This window comes from Tenrec ecaudatus, chromosome 17 (assembly GCF_050624435.1).
Source record: "Tenrec ecaudatus isolate mTenEca1 chromosome 17, mTenEca1.hap1, whole genome shotgun sequence".
NCBI classification, from domain to species: domain Eukaryota; kingdom Metazoa; phylum Chordata; class Mammalia; order Afrosoricida; family Tenrecidae; genus Tenrec; species Tenrec ecaudatus.
Genome location: NC_134546.1, coordinates 18,015,206 through 18,040,946, shown reverse-complemented (window position 1 = coordinate 18,040,946; position 25,741 = coordinate 18,015,206). Strand labels below are relative to the sequence as shown.

Here is a 25,741-nt window from a genome sequence, read left to right as displayed (position 1 = left end):
GATGGGGGAATCCAGGGGAACTACAGACCAGACAGAACTTGGGAACCACCAGGCTGGAGCCTGGAGGACAAACTGCTGAGTCCAGGACGCCGAGTGCCCCCAGGCTAGTGTACCCCAGCGCACTCGGCACACGGGAGGGCAAGTTGGTCCCCAGACCCTGCTCTTCTAGCAGCTTCTGTAGAGTTTTCTTTGGTGCCAAAGAGCTGGGGCGTCCCCCGAGTCCTCCCCACTCAATCCCCCACCACGGCAAAGCAACTGGCTTCCATTACCCCTGACAGCTCCGGAGCACTCGCCCAGCCCCCGGCCCCGGGCCTGGCTGGATACCGTTCCCTTTTATGGTGAGGCTGAGGGAAGGCCGGGAGTGAGGGTGGTGGACGTGACTGGGCGGTGGAACCCCAGGGTGCCTCTGCCCTCTCCAGCCCCGGTCGGGTGTCCACCCACGGTCCCCTCTCCCCCTCGTCCTCCGAGACCCACGCGACCCCAGCACCCTCCGGCAAGTCCCTGCCCTGCCTCCCCTTCCCCCCCTCACATCCGGGGGTGATTTCCCACTTGGCCCCAGGCCCACGGTTTGGGTTCGGATTCCCGGAGGGTCCGCCCTATTTCCGACGCCCACCTCCCAGGGCCGGCGGGGGTGGGGCGCCCGGGCAGGGCGGGCGCGGGCGCCATCCTTCAACGTAGGTCGGGGCTGGGGCAGGAAGGCGGCGCCGGGGTGACGGACGGACAACGCCGCCCAGCCCGGGGAGGAGACCCTGAGGGCAGGCCCCAAAGGAAGCACCTGGCCGGGCCGGGAAGCGAGGGGTGGACAGCACCGCGGGAGGCCGGGCAGGAAGCGGGGGTCGGAGCCTAGAGGTCACACCGAGCCCCTCGGCCGGGCCCGCAGCCACACCGCCCGCTCTAGCCCGCTCCCGGGTTCCGAGGAGGCAGCCACAGCTTGGCTGGAACCCCGTCGCGAGCCTCGCCAGCTGCAGCCAGCTGTGCCGTCCGGGGCCGAGGGGCTGGTCCGCGGCCCCGCCCCGCCCCACCCCACCCCCCAAGGCTGGGCGTCCCCTCACAGCCCCGCCCGAGGCCCCGCCCCTTGCGGGCGGCCTCGCGAGCAGGCGAGACGGCAGGGCTAGAGAGGCCGTTCCGGCGGCCTCCCACGGCCGGAAGTGGCTGGTGCCGGACCGAGGGGACGCTACCGACCGAGTTCCGGCCCACGTCGCGGACCGCCGAGTTGTGCGCTGAGAGCGTCGGAGCCAAGCCGGGCTGGTCAGGTGAGAGGCACGCAGGCGCGGTCGTCCCCCGCCCTCCCGGGTCCGCCGGCCGGGTGGCTGGCTGGTCGGTGGGGGCGAGGACCGGCCTCGGCGCAGGCGAGGAGGGTGCCGGCCCGAGCCTCAGTGCGCCCTCTGTTCCGCAGGATGATCACGGACGTGCAGCTCGCCATCTTCGCCAACATGCTGGGCGTGTCGCTCTTCTTGCTTGTCGTTCTCTATCACTACGTGGCCGTCAACAATCCCAAGAAGCAGGACTGAGAGTGGCGCTTTCTCAGCCCCAGGTAACGGACCGGGGCTGTGGCGCCTGCCCCAGGAGAAAGGAGTGGCGAGGTCGCACCAGGGCCTGCAGGGCTCGGCCCTGCTCATCACAAAGTGGTGGGGCAAGCAGGGTACGCCCAGAACTGGGGTCCTTTCTGCACGCAGAGAAGCGAATGCTTTGGAGGACTTTTGCCCCTACCCTAAACTTCTGTACCTTATGGTGGGGGTGGGCCTCCCAGTGCCCCTCAGCCGCATCTTGGTAGAGTTCAAGTTGGGGCAACGGTTACAAGGAGGCAGTGTGGATGACATCCCAGGAGGATTTGGGCTTTCCCGCTCAACAGCCCTCGCTTTCCCAGAGTTGGTCAGGCCCGTATCCAGCCAGGATTTTTTGTGACAGTGTAATGATAAATTCTGTTTCCACGCTAAGGGGCAAAGGTCACGGATTCAGGGGTTGGCTTCTGTAGACTCAAACCGGAGAAGAGAAAGGATGGGGACGGGAGGGCAGCCGTGAGGACCAACTTGAATAAGAGTGGGTTAGAAATGTGGACTCCCCAGAAGAACTCTGCAGCGCGTTCCTTACCTCGGGTCTTTCCCCCTCTTTTCTAGGGTTCCAGGACCTAGTCTGAGGCAAGATGGAGGGTGTGAGGGCCTGCCCTCACCCTTCACTTCATCCCTTCTACCCATCACAACATACAAAGCAACTATGCCTGGAGCTTTCCAAACAACTTTTATTTCCTCAAAGTCTTCCTTAACCCTGTGCAACAAGAAGCTGCCACTGAATAGGGCCCACTATAGGGGCTGCTGGCTTTTGTACCCCCCAATATAAAAATATAGATATATATTTTTTGTGGTCCCCAAATCTTGTGCTGTGGAAGGCGGGGAGGGTGTGGCAGGTCCTGCCCTGTCCTGTCAAGGCGCTTTGGGCAGCACGGCTGATTTTCCATAGTTACGGTTGTCACATGGAGTCAGCAGCTGAAGGAGGGGACTAGCACATTCTGCACTGTGCTCACCCAGCTTGGGACTGTGGCCTGGGTGAGCTTTCTCAGACCCGGGGAGATATGGTGAGTGGGGGGGACTTAGGGGCAAAACAAACCTCAGGTTGGCCCAGGGGCCCCCCACTGTAACAGCTCCGGGACTGGGAGTCAGATAGACTACAGGAAATAGAAAAGGCAGGGGCAGAGTGGGGCCGTGGAGGCCCACCCTGAGGCAGCCTGCAACAGAGAGGAGAAAGAAGTCAGGGTTGTGCAAACTGCCCCTCTTCTGATCTGTCAGAGAGGAGAAGCGAGGCCAGGACAGGGGGGCTGATTGCTTGGTTGGAGGCTGGAGCCAGCCCTGCCCCTAGGCCTTAGACCCTAACTAGAAGTTGTTTTCTTGCCTTTGGGAGTGAAGATGAAGGCTATGGTGTGTGTGTGGAGGGGTGGGAGTGACTAAGAATCTTAAGAGTACATTAGGCCTTGGGATCAAAGAGTTGGGAAGGAAGAAGGTTGGCCTGAAAGGCAGAGGTGGGCGTGAGGGGACAGAAGGAAGGGTGGGCAGAGGAAGTGGACTCTGGTGCTTACCCTGATGCAGCAGAGCAGGGTCCTGGCTCCGGCTCACTGCCCTTCTTGCTCCGAGGGGTGGGGGGTGTAGGGCCTGAAAAGCCTCTCATCCCTCTGCGAGTCGGCGGTGAGCCCCGGCCCAACCTGGGCCTAGCCTGTGTGGACAGGGGTGGGCTAAGAGGCTGCATTCTTCTCTGAGCATGAGCGTAGAGCTTCTATTCAGAAGTGTGGTCCAGGGGTCAATGTGGGTACTTGGTCTTTGACGTCTTAGGCACTGACCCTCATGTGAGGAGCCATGGTGCTGCAGCTGCTGACTCGAAAGTCACTGTTTTCAACTCACCAGCTGCTCTGCGGGAGATGGACGTGGCAGAGTGCTTCCTTACAGAGCTACAGTCCTGGAAACCCTGTGAGGAGGTCCGTTGTACCCTGCAGGGTCGGCTATGAGTCAGTTTACTTGACGGCAGAGGGTTTGGTTTGGATTTTGGTCTTGTGCTGAGGGGAGGCAAGGTAATAGCCAGAGAACTACTTGCTTCCATCTGTGATGATGCATGGTGTCTGCCTTAACTAGTGGCCAGAAGATGCAGTATTTAACCTCCAAAGCTTCCTATGGCCGAGATTTGGCTGAAGAGAGAAGCACTGTGCAGATAGGACGGCCTCCCTCAGAACCATCTGGGCCTCAGCCCCTGCCAGAGCACCTTAAGCTCCCCCCATGCAGTCAGCTTTGGGGACTTGGGCTGAACTGGAGCTGGTGGCACAGCTGTTCTTGGGAACAACTAGATGTGTTACCTGGGGAATCCGGGACCCCTCTTGGCGGAAACTCTCCTCGGGCAGGTCTGGGCAGAAAGAGAGGAGACGCTAAGGACAGAGCAGGGAAAGCCAAAGCTGGCGGGCTGAGGTTTGGGCGTATCTGGCAGGGACACAGGTGGGAAGCAAGCAAGAGAGAGGCCTAACTGATGGTGGGACGTTGGGCAGATAGACCTCGAGCGTCTTAAATCTCCCAGAGCAGCTGGGGAGAGGCTACAAAGCAGTGCCGGGCATTGCCCCTCCCGCTACCCAGTTGAACAGTGCCTATCTGGGCTCTTCGGGGGCCTGGGGAAGACCCACCAGTTACCTGCAGCCGGGTCCGGATGCAGGGGGTCCGGGAGCCAGTTGCTAGCAGCCCTTTCCCAATCACCATGACGGTCTCTGGCTTGTCCCCTGAGGACAAGAGTGAGCAGCTGCTCCCTAGAGAACAAAGGACACTGATCATCAGGGTGGGGGCGATGGCAGAGAGAGGTAACTTCCTTAAGATCAGGACTTCTCAACCATGGCACTGTATGGAGGAGTTGTTGGGGGACAGAGAGGTGTCTTATGCATAAGCTATTTAACAGTATCCTTGGGCATTTGCCTGTTAGGTGCCATGTTGCCCGCCCTTGAATTCAATTACTTTGCTCAGTGTAGAGGCCTTGGGACATAATCAGGTGTTTTAAGCTTTTAAGAACCAAGCCAGCAGTACCCAAGACTGGGGGACTGCAGGTGTCTCACTGAGGAGAGTACCAGGTTAAAAGGGGCAGCCTCTGAGGGAGGTAGGAGATCCTGGACAGGAGCTGTAGAAATTAGCCCTGTCCAGTCCTTTACACACAGTGGAGGCCCTAACAGAGGAGCCCAGAAAGTCCAGAATGGTGTGTGGAGACTAGTCCTCCCATTTGTGCAGTAAGCGCCGTTCATGTTGTCCATTGTTGCCCGGCTCCCTTCAGACGGAGCCTGCATAAACAGCACATTGCAGGTAGGAAAACCCCTCAGCTTCCTGTCAACCTGCAGAGAGTGAGGTCGAGTGCTTCAGAGCAGTGCTCGGCACTGCGTGAAGGCTAGTTATTAGCTGCCACCAAGTTGGCCCTGTGCCTCCAATAGGACGAGGTGGCACTCGTTCTGTGCCGTCCCATCAGGTAGTTGCGAGCTGTAGGATTTCCACCAGCTGATTTGGGGCTACAGATTGCGTCTGGAAGCTCTGTGGAAACGTCATAGCAACACGTGAGCCTTTTCTGACAGATGAGTGATGAGGTGGATTAGATGGGAATCCAACCCAGGTCTCCCACACGGGACACAAGAAGTCTACCACTGAACAACCAAGGCCCCCATGTTGGCTATTAATTTTATTATACAAAATCCATTGGGTTCCGGCGCCCTGTACAAGGGCAGGGGTGCTTCGGGGTAATCCAGGTTGAGGGCTGGGAAGATAACAGACGTCTCTGGGCGGGAGTGGCTTGCATTAGCATCAGGTCCAGGAGGATGTCTATGTCAGGTGCCAGCATGGCTGGTGGTATTTCCTTAGGCCTACTTGGGAGCCTGGACCATGCCCTGGGTGATGGGGGAGGAAGGATGCTGGTCACCCTAGATCCCAAGGGCAGTGGGTACAGACCTGATATGCTGAGTGAGTTGGACAGTAGGCAGGAGCCCATGTTGCGTGAGCAGGTTGGGCCAGAACTAGTGGGTGTTGGGGATGGGACCAGGCTGCTTGCGGTAGGGCGATGGGTCAGTGGCTGCTGCCGCCGTCTCCTGTCCTGGTTTCGGGGCTCTGAGTGGAAAGGATACAAGCACATGAAAGCGCGGTTAAGCGAGGTGTAGGTGAGAGAGCCTTCACGCAGCGGGCTCCCCTTGCTCACGAGACGCCTGTTTTCAGGTTTGTCATGAGGCCCGCAGCCCTCTTCTGGGCTAATTCAGACATGGGTAGAGAGACTGCGAATATTTATGCAGTGATCCACTTCTCAGCTAGCTTCCTTCTCCATCTCGGTAGCACATCTCGAATGAACCCACCTGCTCACCCTACAGTTTGTTGTTCTGGCCAAGAATGACTGAGCTTGGCTTCTGAGACACCACTTCCTTGGCTCTCTGATCTCTCAATAGCACCTTCTCTTCCCCTTCCTGCTACGGACCGGCCATTCTGTCCTTGGTCTAAATTCTCAGCTCTCTCCTGAGCCCTGTTCTCCTAGGCTTCATTTCTAATAGTGCCCTCCACTTTTCTACTCAGAAATTGTGCCTGAGCCCCAGAGGAAACTCATTCTCTCCCACCCATCTTGCCTTTTGTTCTCATTACCTTTGCTCCACATCTGTTGGAAATTTTATTTCACTCATTCACTCCTCTTGTATTTAGACCTGTTTCATCAAACCCTGGATAGCCCATCTCTGCCATGGCTTTAATTCTTATTCTTTCTTGCTGTTGCCAGAGGCCACATGTAGGGTGTTCTTTCTCATCCAGCCTTTTGAAAATATCCTCTGCTGGTCTTCCTAGCTTGAGTCTCCTCCCCTTTTCTAAATCACCCTTCACCCAGATGCCAGAAATTATTATTCTACAACAGTCCTGATAAGAAATCATACTGGGAACAAAAAATCATACTGATTTAGACAAAAGCCGTTTAAAGGATAAAGTTTAAACCTTTTTATATGGCATTCAAAGCCCTTCCCTCTGTGGTCCCAATCTGCACCCTGTCTGACAGCTGCTGCTGCCGCAGTCTCCAGCTTTCATGTGCAATCTCCAGTGTCACCTGAATAGCCCCCCCCATTGGTGACATGGCCTGTAATGGGTAAAACTGGAACAAACTACATTATTTTGCCATAAGCTTTGTGAGGCCCGGCATTTCCCCTGTGCGTATAGAAAGCTGCCTGGAAAGCCAGTCTTTAATGAGTGTCCTTGAACACGGACACCCTCTGTGGCCCATGCACTGACTTCAGTAACAATCTGAATCTCAGGGCAGATGGTTATACTCCTTGGGGCCTGCTCTTTCTGGTCTCCTATTCCTGCAGCTAGAGGTCCTGTAGGGTGGGGTCCTACAAGGCAGACACTGATGTTGGGGGGTGGGGGTGGGGTGGGGACTGGTGGAGAGAACTGCAGGTTTGGTGGCCCTATCACAGAGAGACATCAGGTCAGCTGAATTCAATGGAGCTTCCAGAATGTTGTTTGATCCTTTAATGAAACAATATGTTGGATGTGAAAAGCCTCAACCTGAGAAGTAGGTGATAGTAACAAGTTTCCCTCTGAAAGGTCCCAAACCAAGTAGCACCCAATGGGATACCTATGTGAACATAACATAGATGGGACAGGAAGAGATCTCAGATGGAAGCTACGCTAATTACGAGGAGTTAAACTGAGCTGCTGAGTCCGATCAGAGGCTTCAGTGATAGTCAAGAGTCAACAAATAACCAGTAAGAATTGGGGTGGGATGCCAACCAGACCACAGAGGCCAGAGCCACGTGCCCACAGTCAAATGACCTGACTGACACATGACCTACCACCAGTGACTCAAGACACCGTAGGCCTGCGGTTCTCAACCTGTGGGTCTCGATTCATAACAGTTGCAAAATGACAGTTATGAAGTAGCAACGAAAATAATTTTATGGTTGGGGTCACCACAACATGAACTGTACGATAGGGTTGCGGCATTGGGAAGGTTGAGAACCACTGCCCTAGGCACCAAACCGAACTCCCTGCCATCGAGTCGATGCCGACTTAGTGACCCTATGGGTCCTGTGGGTGCTGAGACTGTAACTCTAGTGGAGTAGAAAGTCCCATCTTTACTGTGGAGCAGCGGCTTGTGGTTTCAAACTGCTGACCTTCCAGTTAGCAGCCCAATTTGTAACCACTGTGCCACCAGGGCTCCTAGACCACCCACACCCCACTCCCAGGCCTGGGTAATTCTGTTGTTAAAATGGCTGCCAGGATGACATCCAGGTGACAGTGAACAATAGGTAGATGATAATGGTTTGATGATGGAGGAGAAATACCTCTATTATACCGGAATGAACTCATACCTCAGCCACTCACCCAGCAAAGGGTTAAAAATGAGCGCGAGGAAGAGAGAGGGTGACAGCAGAACAACGTGAGGATGGTGTGAAGAACACACTCGAAGAAACGATTGGTGTGTGTGTGTGTGTGTGTGTGTGTGTGTGTGTGTGTGCGCGTGCGCGTGCGTATATTCTCAACATGAGAAAAGTGAGCCAGCGCCATTGGGACACTAAGGAGTTCTAGGAAGAAACTGGGCGACACTTGAGAAGCAAAGCAGGTGAGTTAGCAACAAAGTATCCACATGGAACATAGAAACGTGGGGTCAAGGTGAAGATACTCTGGGCACACCCCAGGAATTTTGCCCGTGAGAGCTTGAGGGCGGGTGGCACTGTCGGGTCCAGGCGAGGGCTCTGGTCCAGGAAGTGGAAGGCGGTTGCAGAGGGCCTTTCAGTCATCACCTAGCGACTGCTGAGACACTGGGGGAGGCCTGCACTTGGTAAACTAAGCAGAAAGCCCCGTTTCTCCTGGTTTGACTTAGGGTTCCTGGTAGAACCCAGGCCTACTCCATCCCAATTTGAGACATGTGACTGGAGGAGCCCATGCTATTTCTGGGTTCTGAGGTTCCAGAAGCAGCAGTTTAAGGAGTAGCCCGAGTGGTCCTTGAGCAGCTCTGCTCCCAGGGGTGATGGCAACGATTCCTTATGGCCCTCGGCGACCGGTCCCATTCCTTCCACAAGTGTTTACACGGCACTTCAGGGGCCAGGTGCCAAGGGAATAAACAGGTGTGTCAGGAGGTAGCTGCTGTCACCAAGTTTTAATCTGGCCTTTCCTAAGAAACGTCTCTGCAGCAGGAAAAGTAAAGGGACTGACAGAGGTACTCCCCCTCCTCCCTGCTGGCTCATCGCCCAGAGCTGCCTTCACTCACTCGTGAACTTCCCAGCCTGCAGCAGGGCCGGGGCAAAGGATCGCACTGACCAAGAAAGTGGTAACCTCAGAGTTTCATGACAGAACTGAAGGGTGGGCATGCAGGTGACAACAGCTGGTCTACAGGGTGGCCATGAGTCGGCGTCAGTGGTAGTGAGTTTTGGTTTGAGAGGTCCCTGACTTGCCTCCCCCTAGCCTGGCCCTGCTGGCACCTGCACACCCCCCCCCCCAGGGAGACTGGCCGCCCCACCCCAGCAGGCCCTCTTCGCTCTGCCTGCATCTGGTTTTGCACCAGTTGCCCTGCACCCTTCAGCCTTCCCTCCCTCCAACAGTGTGTGCTGACCCCAGGGACTTCCTCTGCACTCACAAAGCCTTTTCAACGGTGGATGTGGCCCCACGTGGGATTGAGTGCAATTAGTGAGAGGCGTCTGAACTTGCAAGGACCAAAAAGTCAAAGTCAAACGCATAATGAATCGAAGTGTTTATCGCAGCACTTGGTAGTGTTGCAGATTTCTTGGGCGAAAGGGGTTTGCATGCAGACAGCCTAGAAGTTCCGACAAGAGCAGCTGCTCCTGAGCCAGGCGAGTGGGAATCGATTGTGGGACTGCACGCGGGGGTCAGGACTTGTCTCTCGGCTGGGGACACTCAGGCAGGGAACAACCTGGCCCTAGGGTTCGGAGTTCTGGGTCAAGGCTTATACAAGTCTCTCATCTCAGAAATATTCCTGCTCACCCACGTTCTAGGCCTTCTCAAATGTCATCCCCTAGTCTCTGAACCTCTGCCTTCTAGTTGGGCAGCTTAGATTTTCCCAGAAATTTTCTGGTTGGCCCAATCCCTTATTTTGTTCTAGCCTATAAGAAATAAGGACAGTCACTAGAATTCAGAGTTTCTCAACCTGTGGGTCGAGACCCCTTTGGGACAAGGGTCACCCGATTCATAACAGTAGCAAAATTATAGTTATGAAGTAGCAATGAAAATGTTATGGTTGGGCGTCACCACCACATGAACTGTACTAAAGGGTCATGGCATTAGAAAGGCTGAGAACCATTGCACTAGATAAGAGTTAAATAGAACATGATTTCTATACTGTTGTGGGGCATATTCTTAAAAACAAAAAGTCCTTTGGCAAATTACAATTTCAATTAGGGGTTTGGAAAAATATAATTGCTTTAAGTTCGATTTCTGCAGCTTAGGAGCTCATGTCCTTTCTTAATTTGGAAGACAAAGCAGGCCTGTGTGGTAGGTATCAAATTGCCTACTGTGCAGAACTAGGAAATGTCACAAAGTGACAGCATAGGACACATCAATGCTGGGCAAATACTTGAGTTTTCTTAAGGGTGGGCCGAAGACACCGAGTCTTCGTAGTTAGCAGTCTGTCTGGTAGGCCCCTCTGCTCCATGCCAGGCCAGTCTCCCATCCTGGGGGCTTTCGGGGATGAAGCAGCAAAAAAAGAATCAGCACCACCATGCCCAGACACGGGAGTTTGGATTCCCGAAACCTGGCCTTCCAATGTTGCTTCTACTATTTTTTTGTAACCCTTTGATCCCTTGACTTTAGAAACATTTCTTGAGTTCTTATAAATATTTATAGAAGCTCCCAGGGGGAGGGGAGGTGCCCCTGTACTCCAGCCACGAGCCTCTATTTCTAAGCTCATTCGCCTGGGGAAACATACTGCTCACTTGGCTTTACCTGACACCTGTATATGATGACTTCGAGATCTCCGAGCATGACGTCTGACTTTGTCTACATTCGTGCCCTGCAGGGTGTCTCCATGTAGGCAGACCCTAACCACCAGGCATGCCTACAACAGAGCACAGCGCCTTTTCTTCCAACAATGTCTTGATGTCAGTGTGGTTTTCCCCTCCAGCTTGCCACCTTCAAGTCCCATTAATTCCTCTTGCTTTCACCATCACGGAGCCCTGTCCCTTCTGCTAATACTTAGATCTTTTCTTTCTAGATCCTGATACTGGCTCTAACCATCTCAGTACAAACTACTGCAAAGATCTCAGCTCTCCTGGCCTGGCCGAGAGCTTTCTTCCGTTCAGTCTTCCGTTCCTCTTATTCTCAATAGCACATCGGTGGTGCCCTATATCTCAGTTAGTTTGTCATCTTTATTTTCAAGGCATTTCAGCATCTCCCTCCCACTGCTCTCCTCTGGAAGGGTATACCTGCCTTCTGTCCCTCACGTCTCATCTCTGGCGTGTTTGTCAAACCACACACCTCCCACCCCTCAAAAGGGTCTCCACTTTGGCTCGTCACTCGTGTCACTACCACAATTGACCCCCGTGTCCTCTATATGCTCACAATGTGTCTGTGCTCTCATATTGCATTTACGCTCCTGCCTCCTATTATGTTTCAAGGAATTACTGAGAACAGACTGCAAATCCTTGGAGGAAGTAGCAAACTGATAGGAGACTTGTCCCTCACCCTATGAATTCAATATCGGGCTCTGCACTGGGAAGCAGGGCAGGAAGGCTGTCAATAAAGTACTGATTAAAATCTTCCCAGAGTCCTCAGTGAGGACCTGCAAAAGGTTCTTTCCTATTTCTCCGGTGTAGTTGTTAGGAAAATTCATGAAGCTAATATTCCTCCCAAGGAACTACGAGTTAGGAGCCACAAAAGACTGATGACTTTCAAAAAGAAAGAACTTCATCCAGATTTAAGAATTTAAGATGGGTCTGAAGACAGATTTTTCTGGCGTAAGATCTACTGTATTTTTATATAACTAACATGCCTATTACACACTTTGCCTGGCAACCCCGTATGTGTCATTTCCATTGGCATGCTCTGTGTGGGAATATGTGATCAGCTGACGCTACCAACAGTAGCGTTGTAGTCCTGGATGAACCACTCAGATCAACACAAAACCATCCACCCAGAAGGTTCCTGTGACGATTACATGAAATTATACATGTGATCCTATTTTCACTGTTAAATATAAAACATTTATATTACTTTAATACTCGCTTTCAGAGACACTGAGCTTCCTAAAGAAGTGTGTCTTCCTAATGACGACAGAGTCCCAAGTTATTAATTGGGCATGAAAAGATAAGCAGAAGAGACCAGCCTAGAACATCTTAGTGGACTCGAACTAGAGTGGGCAGACTCAGTCTTCAACCGACTGCATGTTTCAGGGCTACCAGGAGAGAGGCAGGAAACGCTGACCAGGACGAGGGCAGTTTGAAGAACTCATAAACCTCCCCGCTATGGCAAGATTCCTGTCGTCCAGAAGCCACATGCTGTATTGATTTGTGGTCTAGATGTGGTTCCAGAAATGGCCCCACCGCCATCTCCTTTCCCCACCACAGTTGAGGTTCCTCTCAAAGAATGGCCCTGTAGTATAGTTACTTCTTTTCTTTTTCCCAAAGACCCATACGTTGCTGGTATAAATTTTGACCCAGCAACTCGTCTTATGGCAAGACTCCCAGACAACCTAGGGGTGTTGATGCAGAGATGAACCCCGTGACCACTGAGGGCCGTGTCAGACCTTTGCTATGGAGCTCTCGCATGGAGCTGGCTATAGTCCCATGTTTCTTGGGAGAGCTGGAATCCTTCCGGTAACATTTTCTGAATAGGTTCGGAAGGAAGGATCCATTTCAACCGCAGTGACCTGGCCAAGACTCTCTATCACTGGACAGTGCTCGGTTTGGCTTCTAGGGACATGTCCGTAAGCTGCCTCTGGCAGCTGGACTGACACTGCCTTTGGTGTGGAGGCTCCATGTCCTGCTTCTGCTAGTGGTTTGTCTCTGGAAACTCTCCTGGCCGCCAGCATGTGCTAAAGCCCAGGTGCCTGGGACGTCCCCCGTGGCCACCCAGAGGACCCTCTGGAGCTCATGCCGCGGGGAACACCACGTTCACAGGAGAGGCTGCAGATTCTGCTAGAAACTAATTTTATTGGTTGGCCCTTTGTCCCAGCGGGGGTGCATCTTCAATGCTCACTTCCCCCAGCAGTGTCCCAAACAAGTGAGCACCTGTTGCAGGGGCTCCCAGACTGGCTTACCTCTGACGGGGCCCAGCACCCGGTGGTTGACCTTGTGGGTGCTGGCACCCAGGCCTGGCAGCCCAGCAGGCCGAGTGCCGTGAAAAGGGAAGCTGGGGGAGCTCTTCATCTGTGGAGAACCTTGTTGGCTGCTGCTGCTGCCACCAGCACTTGTGCCAGTGCTCAAACTTCGGGCCCGGCTCAAGGTGTTTTCGGAACAGGAAACAGGCAGGCCACTGCAAAGAACCAGATGCCAGTTAACGCTGGCGGGGAGCATGTGCCCGAGGCGTCGCCAGGGGCTGATGCTCAGCGGAGCTTCCAGAAGGCACATTCTAAGGGACTCAAGCCCAGGGGTGAGCTATCTAATTTGGGGCAGGCCAGCTCTGAGCGGAGCTGGAGCTGGGAAAGATGAACCTGAGCAGTGTTTTATACCCCCAGGAATCTCCTGTTGCTGGCCTTGGCCCTTAAACGCCTCCGTTTGCACCCTCACCGGGTCACACTCAGGCATCCGGCTCTGTACAGGCTGTGGCGCAGGAGTCGCCTGGCCTGGCCTTCAGCTCTTTAGGAAGTGTGTCTAGGTCCCTCCAGGTGGAGGGCAAAGAGGAGCTCCTTCCCTGAACCCAGCTCACTGTGCGTTTCCATTTACCTAGGAAATAGGACCCGTGTGGGACTAGAAATCCCTTGGCGTTCCTAACTCTAGAGCCCCGCGGCGCGTCCGCTTGGCCTGCTGGTCTTACTTGTTGCCTTTGGGCGGCGTGCGTGAGCCTCTCTTCTTGTTGCTGCCCGCATTCATGGTGCTGCTCAGGCCCCGGCTGTTGCGCACGCGCTTTAACATCCAGGCCCTGAGGTTGGTGAGGCTGTTGTGCTCTGACAGCACGATCCGGGGCCACGGATTGCATTCAGCCATGTCCAGAGCAGCAATGGCCATAGCTCGCCCTACCTGCGGGAAGTCCAGTTGCCTTAGCACCCTGCTCTTCCGGTCCAGGCTGCTGGGGGTGGGGCGGACTAGACTTTGCTCGAGTGTACCCTCACTTTGAGGGTTAGATTGGTTCCCTAAACTATCAATCATCTGAGGGCCTTCATCTATTGTCAGGAGTCTGGGTCTTCTATAGCCCATGGCTCTCCCTGAGGTCGTCAAGCCCAGCCCCCCGTTGGGGGAGTGCTTCCAAGCCCAGGAGTGAACAGGCCCTGCAGGAGGAGCATGACAAGCCCTACCGTGAAGGATCTGTGACTGAGGCGCGCTTGGGGGTCAGAAACACGCCTGATCCGCTCAGCATCGTGACAGGCAGAGCGCTGGGACCAGACCATGGTGGCATTGTCTAGTGTCTCCCAAGGGCCGGCTGTAGGAGTAAAACCTCAGCCGACTCGCAGGGTCCCCTGTCCATTATCCCAGCTGTTCGTACCTGCTCAAACAATTCCACTGTGTATCTGGAGGGGAAGGCCGGCGGGGGCGGGGGGCTGGCGCGCCCATTGTCATGGCAGGCAGCCGGGATGCTATTTACTGAGCGTCCCGTGTTGTAGTTGCATTCAAGTGTATAGCTGCGACACAGAGATTTCTGTCAGCGTCCTGCCTGCGACCCCACAGGACAGCCACAGGGATTGCCTGATCAGTGTTTCCCTTAGTACCCACCCTTTATCCTGGCTACAGTATAAAATTTTTTCATTGCCAGGGGGGGATGCTGAGTAGCCCCCCCCCCCTGAAAAAAATGGGGCAGTAGTTTTCAGAAAAAGTGTGAGAACCTAGGGCTGACGTGGTCTAAGAAAGTGACCCCTTGCGGGGGGAGGGGAAGGAAGTCCAGATGGAAAATACTGTCCCCCTGGGACAGCCAGCAGATGCCCTTGCACAACCCTGGGCAGACCCAAGAAGGGAGAGTTCCAGACTAAAGACCATGCCGCTGCCGCTGCGCCTCATCTTGTAGAAGACTTGGGCTGTCCCCTGCGCCTCAGTCGCCCTAGACTGGGTGTTCTTTTCCTCAGGAAAGCTATTGTTATAGACTCCATCTGAGTTTTCACCCCAACCTGTGGATGATCCCTGAGGCTTTGTGGATGGCAACACGGCCGCTGCCTTCCTTAGACTGGCCGTCTCGACGGTCTCGGGCATACATGTTCTTCTCTGAGAAATTGCAGCCATGGAAGTCGAAGTGAGCGGAATTCAAGGAGATGAGCTTTGGGTACAACATGTTTTCCACCTGTGTGGGGGAGAAAGGCAACTCAGAAGGAGGTAAAAAAGGGAAGCGCATAATTGCAGGCATGGAGCCGAGCGACTCAATGCCAGCACCGCGGTCTCCCTGCCTTCAAGTTGTTGCCGACCTAAAATCTGTAAGACAGGGTGGAGCTGCCCCTGGGGAGGCTTCCTAGACTAACTCTTTACGGGAGTAGACAGCCTCATCTTTCTCCTGAGGAGAGGCTGGTGGTTTCGAACTACTGATGTTGAGGTTAGCAGCCCAGCTCACAGCCAGTACACTACCATTAGCAGTCAGCATTTCTTGAATTCTCTCCGAATGTCGGATATTCGTTCTACACATTCAGTCTTGCCAAACCGCCCTTCTCCCTTGGATTCACGGGCTCTAGGAAAGACGGCAGTGCTGACAGCGTGGCTCCTAACACCCTGACGAGGACAGTGCCACCCCTTCTGGCCCTTCGAAGCCCTATCAAAGGCAGTCTACCTCTGGCAGGCAGCAGAGAAGGCCTTCCTGCCAGGTGGCCAGTGCACTCTGTGCTCAGGACCTACCTACCCCTTCTCGCCACCACCCTGTAGTGCTTCCCCTGCCCATCACAGGACACTCAGGATTCCTACCTGGGTGCTCTCGTCACTAAAGCTGTTTCCATACATGAAGCAGCCCCTTTTGGAAGCATGTCCATGGAGATCCACGTAGTAAGCCACGCCACTCTCCTTGGGAGGGATGCTCTCTGGGGCGGGCTCCTCAACCTCAGTGGACGGCTGTGGCAGAATCCACATGCCGTTGGGCTTCTGGTCTGCCGTCTCTGTCTGTGTCCAGGGCTCAGGGTTCCCCCCATCAGATGGCTGCCCAAAGTGAGCTTCATTCTGAAGGTTGTTGGCTTTCTCAAGGTCAGAAAGTGGAGCATCATGAGGGAGGTGGGGACTGGGCTGGTGCTCAGAGGCACTCTGGGAGTTCAGACGTGAGTGCACATGGTGGTAGAGCAACACAGCTTTAGCCCCGTAGATGGCTGGGTGCAGGACCACGTCAGGCTTCAGGTACTGGCGGTTCAGATTCACTCCCCGCGAGTCTGTGCTGTAGGAAAACAAGGGCTGAGACGCAGGGGCTTGCAAAGGAGGTGCTTGAGTAGATGGGAAGATGGTAGTGAAACACTAACTTATAAAACAAGGCAGAAGTTACCTTAGGAAAACTGAGCACCGGCCCCCTCTTTGACCCGCTGTCACCCCCAGACCGCAGAGGCCTTTAGCCAGGTGGTCTGGCAGGTATTTCGCTCCTGCCTGCCCCATCCGTGGAGTGCCCCTTGACGGGGTCCCGTTCCTTCTCTGGCCACTAAGGATAGGCGGCTTGCCCCGTCAGGGTTCATGAGACGTCAGATGATATGGCTGATAGTATTTCTATGTGGGGCAGGGCCTGGGGAGGCTTCTTACCGGTAGTGGCCCCGGACCACACCATCAGGGTTCAACATGGGAATCAGCTTAAAGACAAAGAGGCGACGGAGAGTCTGGGCCCGGGGGTCATCCGGTCGGAGGATGAAGTCGAGGAAGCCATTGAAGACAAAGCTGGAGGGAGTCTCCCCGGGGTGCACCCTACTGCTTAAGAAGAACACCTGAGGTGAAGAGGAGGGCAGTCATCAGGTCAGTGAATCTACAGCTCTACGCCGAGGTGAGGCAGGTACGGCCAGTGGGCTCCCAGCTGGCTGGCTGGCAGCAGGCGCCTTCATCCTTGCCTCAAGGCGCAGGCTGAGACTGTTTAACTTGTCTAGAGGTAACATAACCTTAAGCCGTCAGCAGCACCTGGAGGCCCAGAAGGTCAAGAGACCGTCTTTTAGGCTGTTCCTACTTACTCTCTTGCCGATGAAATGGAATGGCCGGGGAGTGCTGGCGTCAGGAAATAGCTGCTCTAGACGGGGCTCTCGGTCTTCCCGAAGCCCATGGCAGGAGCTGATGGTTAGCAGGTCCACGCGAAGTCCATCCAGGGAATAGCACAGGACCTCACGGTGGTAATAGATGGTATCCAAGGGGCTGTAGGGAAGGACACCATTAAAGTGGGGAAGTTCTCAGTCCTAGCAAGAGGCGGGCCTCATCAAGAGCCCGGGATGTGAAGGACCCGATCCTTCACCCTGACATTGGTTTCTTACTAACCCCTCACAAGGGGAAATGACGCTAAGTTTGCATTACTAGGAGACAGTGTACAGCAGAAGAGAAACTTACATGGTAAAAAAGCCCCTCGTGTGTGGCTCCCTAGGCAGATTACCTTGTACAGAGACTTGCTGTCTCATGGGGCAGATACAAGGTGTGCTGAGCATTGCAAGTGCTGACTCAGTGCAGGAGCACTGATGGGCACGGCTCCTCAAGGAGGCCTGGGCCAGCAGGCGGGGGAGTGGAGTGTGGTCACATGAACAAGCCAAGCAGGTTGGCTTCTCAGAGCAGGCCTCCAGGCCAGCTGACTTTGCGGAGGTTAAGGCCACAAAGAAACCTCTTTCTCAAAGGTACCCGAGTCCCACCTCCTGCAGACAAGACTGCTAAGGCTTGAGCTCGGCATCCTTGGGGCCGGGTTCAGAAGTAGCCCAGGGGCTGTCTGACCCAGGGCTGTGGCATAGGGTCAGAATGGGGTTGACACCTGCTATGGGTAGGCTGGTTCTCCAGAAACCGCTGGTCTAGCTGGCTGAGCAACTCCTGGCAGTCACTGTAGGAGAAGGGGTAGCAGAAGGCGAAGAAGGTGGTGGCCCCGCGGCCCTCCACAAACCGGTGCACAAAGGACAAGACAAACTGCGTCTCTGTCATCTGAGGAGCAGAGGAGGGAGAGGGAGGGGCAGCATGCCGAAGGTGTCAGAATGAAGCTCCTGTTGGGGTCACCAGGAGCCAATCTCACATCCCCCCTCATCTTAACCCACGCCCCTCCCTCTGCTACTTTCCACGACAAGCAGCGCCCTCTAGGCTTTCTGAAGCAAGGGAGAGCAGACACCCAAAGCTGGTGGTGGTCCTGAAAGGCAGTCTCCTCTCCTTTCCTCCCCTGACGGCTAGCACCCAAGTCTTCCTGTCCTCCTCAGGGAGAACTGACTTACCTCAAATGTTGGCCGGTCTCGAATGCGTTCCCAGCGTGGCCGGGTGGGCACTGTGCGCACAAAGGGAGCCATGCCCTGGGAATAGAGCTTGCTTTGCTTGTTCATGTTCATGATGTTGATCTTGATGACTTTCCCTGGAGTTCCTCCGCGGACACTGAAGTAGAACCATGACCTGAGGACCAGAGTAGGCAGGTCAGGCCATGTTATAAAGGAGGGCTGGAGATAGGGGAGGCGGTGTGCTGGCATGAACTGGTTGTCAAAGGCTAACAGGAGCAGGGATCTGGGACCTGGAGGGCCCCTCTTTTCATTCTTCTGCCCTCCCTTGCCTCATACCTGTTCCCGTTCTCAAATTCCGTTTCAGCACAGTCCGGTCGGGTCCACACGTTGAATTCATAGTCAGGGCAAGAGGCATTGCTGCTGATGGGGGCGGCCGCCCCACCCCCTCCTCCTTCCCCATCACTCAACACGGGTTCCACCTTCTCCACATGGGCCAGGTTGCCCGAGTCAAAGCGAGAACTGAACAGCAGCCCCCCACAGCGCAGTTCCATGGTAGGGCTGGGGACGCATCCTCCTGCCCACGCTGGCCCTGGGAGCTGAGAAAACAAGGGTTTGGAGTGTACAGGAGAGAGAAGAAAAACGAAACCGTGTGTGTGTGTGTGGGGGGGTTATTTGGATAAATGAGAGCTACTCTTGGGGAGCTCCCTTAGGAAACCTGGAAGTGGCCTAAGGAGGAGGCCAAGAGAACACAGCATTTTGACCGCTACCTTAAGGGATCTAACTATTCTTAAAGGGAGCGTGTTTTACTACAAGTGGACTCTTTCAAACGAAGGGCTCCGTGGCTTAGCTATAGTGAAAAATACTAGACTCCAAGCTTCTTTGCCGCCCAAAGACTGGAGCCTAAAATTAGGTCAGATTTCCCAAACCTAGCCAAGACACGCCCACCTCAAGACACAGCCACCTTTAGAGACAAGCCATTCTGGCTGTCTACTGTGGCTGTGCACCCTCCAGGGCAGGGCGCAGAGGAACCAAGTTTCTGAGCGGAAGCAGGCAGCCTCTTGGCTTCACCGTGGGCCCGCCAGGCCCGGTTCTTTGCTCTCCCACTCCTCTGCACAGGACGCAGGGAAGGGAGACGCGGGCCTTTGCCAAGCTACACAAACGGGAAGATGGCACCTGCTCACCTAGCTTAGTCCCAGCTGCAAACTGAGTCTCTGTCCAGCCCCCTCATCCTGTAAGCACTGGCGCCCCTATGAAAGGCGCCCTGGTAGTTGTGCTCTTGGCAACCCCTCCACCCCAAAAGGGGAGCTATTACGAGTTCCACATGGGTGGTGGGGGTGGGCTCCACTGAGGAGGACCCCACGCTGGCCGAGCCTGCCCGGGGCACGGTCGGTCGGGGCAGAACTACACCCGAGGGAGCGCAGGCCGGCGGGGACCGGGAGCCCGCGGGGAAGCCCGGGCGGAGGGGCGGGGTCGGCCGGCCGGGTCGAGGGGTGGGGACGGGATTCGAGGGGCTCGGGCTGAGAGGGGCGGGGCCGGCGCTGGCGGGGCCTGCACTCCGCGCAGAGCCCTCACCTCTCTCCGGCCGGCGGTCCCGCTCCCTCTCCCGCTAGCGAGGCTGCACCTAGGGCCCCGGCACCTGGGCCCTTCACCTGGGACCCAAACAAAACCGGAGCGCCGCGGTGCCGGGGCCCCGCTCTGCCCGGAAACAACAAGTCTCCCGCTTATTGGACGCACGCACGGCTGGCTACCCGCCCAGTAAGGCTCACTGCCATTGGTCAGGACGCGGGGGTTCCCTCGCTCGGGAGTGGGTGCCTGCAGTGGGCGCCGTTTGGGGGCTCCGGCGGGCGGGCGGGCGGGCAGGCTGGAGGATTCTAGCAGCGTCGTCTCGGGAGACGGTTAACGGCCTGCCTGCTGGGAAGAGGAAAGGACGGCGTGGCCGAGCAAGAGCTGGAAAAGGCTCACCTGTGAAATAAAAAGGCGTGGCGTGGAGGCGCCCCTGGGCTTCCGGCTTCTCCGTGTAGCATTAAACGTTCGGCTTAGCCCCATTGGCCCGTCTGTTCGCCTCGGGTTCTTGCCTGAGCCGCCTGCAAAAGCTGGTTGGAGGATGCGGGCATCGATCCCGCTACCTCTCGCATGCTAAGCGAGCGCTCTACCATTTGAGCTAATCCCCCAGTTGCTGCGAGCCCTTTCCCTTTACTTTACAGGCTGTGCTGGCCTGTCCACTGCCGGGGCTGAACCTGGATTCAGAAGAGCTATTCAGCCGTGGGTCGGCGAGACTCCTTAAATAAATATAAAACCACAACCACATATCTGGAATGACGAAACGGCCTTACTACAAAACACACATATAAAAAAAGCACGTTAAGATCCCTTTGCGTGTAAAGTGTCGACAATACTACAACCGATCACTAACTGCGTGTGTCTGACCGCATTTCCTCAGTACCCTGCCTCTAAATTCACAGTCCGCCTCCAGACACACCTTAATCCTCAGGCGTAATTTAATCGTGTCAAGGGTTGAACGAACGAACAAATAAGAAGCAAAAGTGGAGGAAGTCCTTCGAGCCGGAATCGAACCAGCGACCTAAGGATGACCATGGCGGCTCCCACTACAGTCCTCCGCTCTACCAACTGAGCTATCGAAGGCCCCGCTGGCAGCCACCCCTACTGGTCGCCCTCTAATGCTGCCTCAAGTCTCAGTCCGGCGACTTGAGAGGGACTTCCCGATTTTAAGTCAGTCTGAGCTTCATTTTCTCCGCGGACAAAACCGAAGCTTCCCGGGACAGAGGGGCCAGAAGCGCGAGGAAAGGATGCTGCGCAACCCCGGGGAAAGAAGCCCAGGCGCCGCGCTCCTCGTCCGCGCCCCCGCGCTTTACGCAACGGGACAAACACCACGCGGCGCTTCCGCGGTGGCTGCGAACCCGGACAGCGCCTGCGGAAAAGAGGAGGTGCCGGGACGCAACAACGGACTCCACCCTGACCGCGGGGGGCGGGGCCGGCGGGGCCGCTCCTGGACGCCCCGGGGCCGGCCTCCTCCGTCCGCTGCTGGGCCGCCAGTCCTGCACCGCTGCGCCGGTGCGCACGCCGCCTGCAACCGCGCAGCGCGCGCACCGCGATGCAAGATGGAGAGATGCTGATGATGCGCTTTCTGCTCCACATTTGCCCGTCGGCTTCTCCGCGGGTGCCAATAAAAGGCAACTGAGGCTATCGTTCAGTTCGCAAAAGGCTGGGATCCCGGGCCGAGCCGCGGGGTCCCTGCCCGCGGGCGGGCTCACCAGCCCAGAGCTTTTCTTTCTCCGGCCCAGGCCTGCGCGGGGTGCGGGGTGCGCGGCGGCGCGCGGGGAGCTGGCCCCGGGGCCCCAAAGACGCGAGTCCGGGTCGGGGCTGACCCTGCAGTTCCCAGGGGGCCGCCTGGGCTTCCTTTGCGGCGCGTGCTCCAGGCTGCTGAGCCTGGGGACGTGGGTGCCGGGCAGGTGGCCGTCGTCTGGGCCGCCCCCCCCCCCGCCCCCCTGACAAGATGGCTACCTCGGTGTCTGTGGCCCTGGCCTAGCTCCAGGCTTCGCTCACCTGGCTGCCCCTGTCTTGCTCACCTGGCTGCCCCTACCTTGCTCACACTTCCGGCTCTTTTCCCACGAGCGTTGAAAATCAAATCGCGATCCAAACCCGCAGACCCACTTTTACCAGGCCTCGACGTCCAGCTCCGAAGACCAGCGGGGCTACCTTGAATGAGGGGCTACTGTCCCAGCCGCTCGCCCCCCCACCCCCCCAACCAGTTGGTCAGCTCAGCTGAGCTCTGGAGCCGCAGGGCTCCTACCCTGGCGCCCAACCGCCAGCATGAGGTTCAAAAGTGCCCCCCCACCCCCCAGTGATTTCTGGATTTAACTTTTTGTTCCGTTACTGAAAATGGGTCAGTACGCCACTCACTGTGTCCGAGAGCCTTAGGAAGAGTGAGTAGCACTCTGATTTTTTTGTTTTAGACCTGTTTAATTGTTGCTGTCGTCCCCCCACACCTCTTTTTCATTTGAGTAAAATTCAAATAGCATAGAATGAACCATTTTAAAGTGAGCAATTCAGTGGAGTTTAGTACATTCACAACACTGTGTAACCCCACCCCCACCCTTCTAGTTTGTGTTTTCTTCCCCTCTAGTTTTAAAACTTATGATTTTTCATAAATATATTTTTAGAAACAAATGTAATCACCATTATCTGAATAATATCCTTTAACATGTTTCCAATGTCACTTCAGATCCATGTGTACATTCTGAAAGAGCCTCACGTGTGCTCCCTGGCCTAGAATGTTTCCACCCCTACAGGGCAAGTGGATATTCAATAGGTTTTGTACCTATTTCATTCCTAGGGACACCATGACTCATTAGCCAACATCATCAATCCATGTGAGTCAGACTGTTCTGAGTACTGCTTCGACTCGACTGTCTATTATGGTAGCCATGCCCACCTTGTCTTTAGAGATTAAGCACTGCTAGTTGGCCCCTTGCCACCCTGGATCTAATCAGCCCCATTTTATTGGGATCCTTAAGTCAGTGAGGGAAATTATTATTGTAATATCTGACCGTGTTAGTCCAAGTGGACTAGAGACACAAATCCAAAGGCACTCATGTGTCTAAGAAAGAGCTTTATACCAAAGAGCAATTGTATACTGAGAAAACATCCCAGCCCAATCCAGATCAAGTCCATAAGTCCGATATTAGCCCATATGTCCGATACCAGTCTGTAAATTCCTCTTCAGACTCATGCAACACATGCAATGACGCTGAATGCAAGAAGATCACAGGCCAGTGGGTGGGAATTCTTGTGGATCCAGTGGCGGTGGAAGTATTTAGCACTGGCATGGGTTTCCATGTGGCTCCTCCAGCTCCAGGGCTCTGGCTCCATCAGCTTAGCTCCATGTGGCTTGTCAATAGGAATATCTCGCAGGGAGAGGAGTGTGTATCTGGCCTCCAGTGAGCTATTTATCTCCTTAGTGCCTCCAAATGAGGTCATCAAGCTGTGACCTGATTGACAGGCTAGACTACCACCACCACCCCTTTGCAAGTTGACAGGAGATGATGTAACTGCCACACTCACCTAAAAAAGTGGTCGAAGTAGTATTCGGGAATGCTGGAGCTCTGAGCACACTCTGATTTCTTACGGATATGGTGAAACGTGGGTCCCCTGAGCACTCCCTGGATGGATGGCTGGGTCAGACATGAAAAAACCACCTTTACATACCAGTTCTCCAAGTCTTTATATACCTTCTTCTTCAGTCCAGAGAGAAGTTCGGGCATTTCTGCTTCATTTAGTCTTGTTGTTAGGTACCATCAAGAAGGCTCCGGTTTACCACCCTGTCCGGCTCCGTCCTCACAAAGTCTGACCCTGGTTGCATCTACTGTGGCAATCCGTCCGTCCTGTCAAGGGCCTTCCTCTTGTTGGCTCCTCCTCTACCAAGCATGTGTCCTAGTCTAGGGACTGGTCTCTTCTGACAACATGTCACAGCACGTGAGATGACGTCTTGCTATCTTTGCCTCCAAGGAGCATTCTGGCTGTATTTCTTCTAAGACAGATTTGTTTGTTCTTTAGGCAGTTCACGGCACTTTCAATATTCTTTGTTAACACCATAATTCAAAGGCATCCATTCTTTTTGTTTGTTTATAAATCATTTTATTGGGGGCTCTCGCAGCTCCTATAACAACCTATACATCAATTGTATCGAGCGTATTGGAACATATGTTGCCATCATCTCTTTCAAAACATTGTCTTTTTACTTGAGCCCTTGATATCAGTGCCAATTTTTACCATCCCTCCTTAACCCTCCCACCCTGGTGAACCCTTGATAATTTATAAATTATTTTAATTTTCATATTTTACACCGTCTGCTGTCTCCCTTCACCCATGTTTCTGTTGTTCATCCCCCTGGGGGTGGTGGTAGTGGTGTGTTATAAGTTGATCATTGTGATTGGTTCCCCCTTTCTCCCTCATCTCCCCTTACCTGCCTACCCTCATGGTATCGCTACTCTCATTATTGGTCCTGAGGGCTTTTATCTGTCCTGAATTCTGTCCAGAGCTTTTATCTGTACGAGTGTACATGCTCTCGTTTAGCTGGATTTGTAAGGTAGAACTGGGGTCAAGATAGCGGTGGGGAGGAAGCATTAAAGAACTATGGGAATATTGTATGTTTTGTCGGTGCTATACTGCACCCTGGCTGGCTAGTCCCTTCCTTGTGACCTTTCTGTGAGGGGATTTCCAATTGGGTCTCCATTCTGACCCACCTCATCAGAATCAGTGTGATTGTTTGATTTGGGTCTTCTGATACCTGATCCCATCGATACCTCATGACCACGCGGGTTGGTGTGCTTCTTCTATGTGGGCTTTGTTGCTTCCCTGATAGATGGCCACTTGTTTAAATTCAAGCCTTTAAGACCCCAGATGCTCTATCTTGTACTAGCCAGGCACCATCAGCTTTCTTCATCACATTAGCTTATGCACCCGTTTTATCTTCAGCGATTGTGTCTGGGAAGGTGAGCATCATGAAACGCCAGATTGTTAGAACAAAGAGTCTTGTGCTGAGGGAGGACTTGAGTAGAGGAAATACATCCATTCTTCCGTCGTCGTCTTCCTTATTCAATGTCCAACATGCATAGGAGGCAACTGAAAATACCCTGGCTTGGGCAGGCACACTTAGGTCCTCTTTGCTTTCAACACTTTCAAGAGGTCTTGTGCCGCAGATTTACCCAGTGCGATACATCTTTGTTCTCCTGACTGCTGCTTCCCTGAGCATTGACTGTGGGTCCCAGCAGGACAAGAGCCTTGACAACGTCAATCTTTTCTCCATTGACCATGATGTTACCCACTGGTCCAATGGTGAGGATTTGGGCTTGCTTTATATTGGGTTGTAATCCATACTGAAAGCTGCAAGCTTTGATCTTCATCAGCAAGGTCGTGTCATCTGCACATGTCAGGTTGTTAGTAAGCCTGCTACCACACTTTTCTTCCTGGGATCCAGTTTCGCTGACAATTCCTTCAGCACACAGATTGAACAAATATGCTGAGAGGATGTAACCCCGAGGCGGCACACCTTTCCTCATTTCATTTTTTATACAAATAATGTTATTGGGGCTCTTACAGATATTGTAACAACCCATAAATCAATTACATCAAGCAAGCTTGTACATGTTGCCATCATTTTCAAAACATGTTCTTTCTACTCAAGCCCTGTCATGTCAGCTCTTTTTCCCCTCCTTCCCCCACTCTACCACCCGTGTGAACCCTTAATAAATTCTATATATATATTCATATTTTACACTGACCGCTGTATCCTTTCACCCACATTTCTGTTATTCATCCTCCTCAAGGCGGGTTACACATCATTGTTGCTTTCAATTTCCTCTTACTCCCCCCACCCACTCGCCAAACCTTCATGGAATCATTACTCCCATTACTGTTTCTGAGGGATTTATTTGTCCTGGATTCCATGTGTCCATAGCTGTTATCTGTACCCGTGTACATGCTCCTGTTACACCTCTGCTCGTTTTAAACTGTGTGGTATCACCTTGTTCTGTTCCCACAAGTGTCTCTTGCTCCATGTACAGGTTCTGAGTGAGATCAAGTAGGAGACATCGGTCAGTGTGAGACATGAAAAAGTAATAACTTATAAATTAATAAGGGTTTGTGAGGTAAAGAGGGAAAATGAGGCACTGATACCAAGGGCTCAAGTAGAAAAAAATGTTTTGAGAATGATGATGGCAACACATGTACAAATGTGCTTGACACAATGGATGCATGTTTGTATTGTGAT

General features: G+C 54.1%; 2 protein-coding genes and 2 non-coding genes across 5 annotated transcripts; 1 reads left to right on the top strand and 3 right to left on the bottom strand.

Moving 5' to 3' along the window:
- The first annotated feature begins 1,268 nt into the window (after window positions 1–1,268).
- On the top strand, window positions 1,269–2,370 carry OST4 (oligosaccharyltransferase complex subunit 4, non-catalytic). The gene is made up of 2 exons (XM_075535522.1): window positions 1,269–1,534; window positions 2,118–2,370. The coding sequence occupies exon 1, from the start codon at window positions 1,398–1,400 to the stop codon at window positions 1,509–1,511; it is 114 nt and encodes a 37-aa protein (XP_075391637.1). The 5' UTR covers window positions 1,269–1,397; the 3' UTR covers window positions 1,512–1,534; window positions 2,118–2,370.
- On the bottom strand, window positions 2,124–19,647 carry AGBL5 (AGBL carboxypeptidase 5). 2 transcript variants are annotated; one of them, XM_075535521.1, is made up of 16 exons: window positions 19,525–19,647; window positions 18,289–18,548; window positions 17,956–18,127; window positions 17,511–17,674; window positions 16,735–16,912; window positions 16,319–16,497; window positions 15,509–15,965; window positions 14,731–14,900; window positions 14,115–14,250; window positions 13,449–13,651; window positions 12,733–12,947; window positions 5,448–5,603; window positions 4,161–4,273; window positions 3,836–3,882; window positions 3,071–3,204; window positions 2,595–2,722 (listed from the first exon to the last, which is right to left on the bottom strand). In XM_075535521.1, the coding sequence occupies exons 2-15, from the start codon at window positions 18,501–18,503 to the stop codon at window positions 3,156–3,158; spliced, it is 2,454 nt and encodes an 817-aa protein (XP_075391636.1). In that variant the 5' UTR covers window positions 18,504–18,548; window positions 19,525–19,647; the 3' UTR covers window positions 2,595–2,722; window positions 3,071–3,155. The 2 variants fall into 2 exon arrangements, with proteins under 2 accessions (XP_075391635.1, XP_075391636.1); XM_075535520.1 differs by lacking the exon at window positions 3,836–3,882 and having other exon boundaries at window positions 2,124–2,722.
- A 403-nt stretch (window positions 19,648–20,050) lies between these two features.
- TRNAA-AGC (transfer RNA alanine (anticodon AGC)) lies at window positions 20,051–20,123 on the bottom strand. Its single transcript has one exon. It is a non-coding gene; the product is annotated as a tRNA-Ala (tRNA).
- A 382-nt stretch (window positions 20,124–20,505) lies between these two features.
- On the bottom strand, window positions 20,506–20,595 carry TRNAY-GUA (transfer RNA tyrosine (anticodon GUA)). Its single transcript is given in 2 exon segments — window positions 20,506–20,541; window positions 20,559–20,595. It is a non-coding gene; the product is annotated as a tRNA-Tyr (tRNA).
- Between the last annotated feature and the right edge of the window lie 5,146 nt (window positions 20,596–25,741).

What these genes read in the sequence shown, in the direction of transcription:
- OST4 (XM_075535522.1), top strand. Translation starts at nt 1,398, where the DNA reads ATGATCACGGACGTGCAGCTCGCCATCTTCGCCAACATGCTGGGCGTG.
- AGBL5 (XM_075535520.1), bottom strand. Translation starts at nt 18,503, where the DNA reads ATGGAACTGCGCTGTGGGGGGCTGCTGTTCAGTTCTCGCTTTGACTCG. An exon ending in ACGCCGCCCAAAGGCAACAA is followed by an intron (nt 12,948 to 13,448) that starts GTAAGACCAGCA and finishes GGTTCTTTGCAG; the next exon opens with TGGCCTGCCTGTTTCCTGTT. An exon ending in CAACTCACTCAGCATATCAG is followed by an intron (nt 4,274 to 5,447) that starts GTCTGTACCCAC and finishes TTTGTTCTCTAG; the next exon opens with GGAGCAGCTGCTCACTCTTG.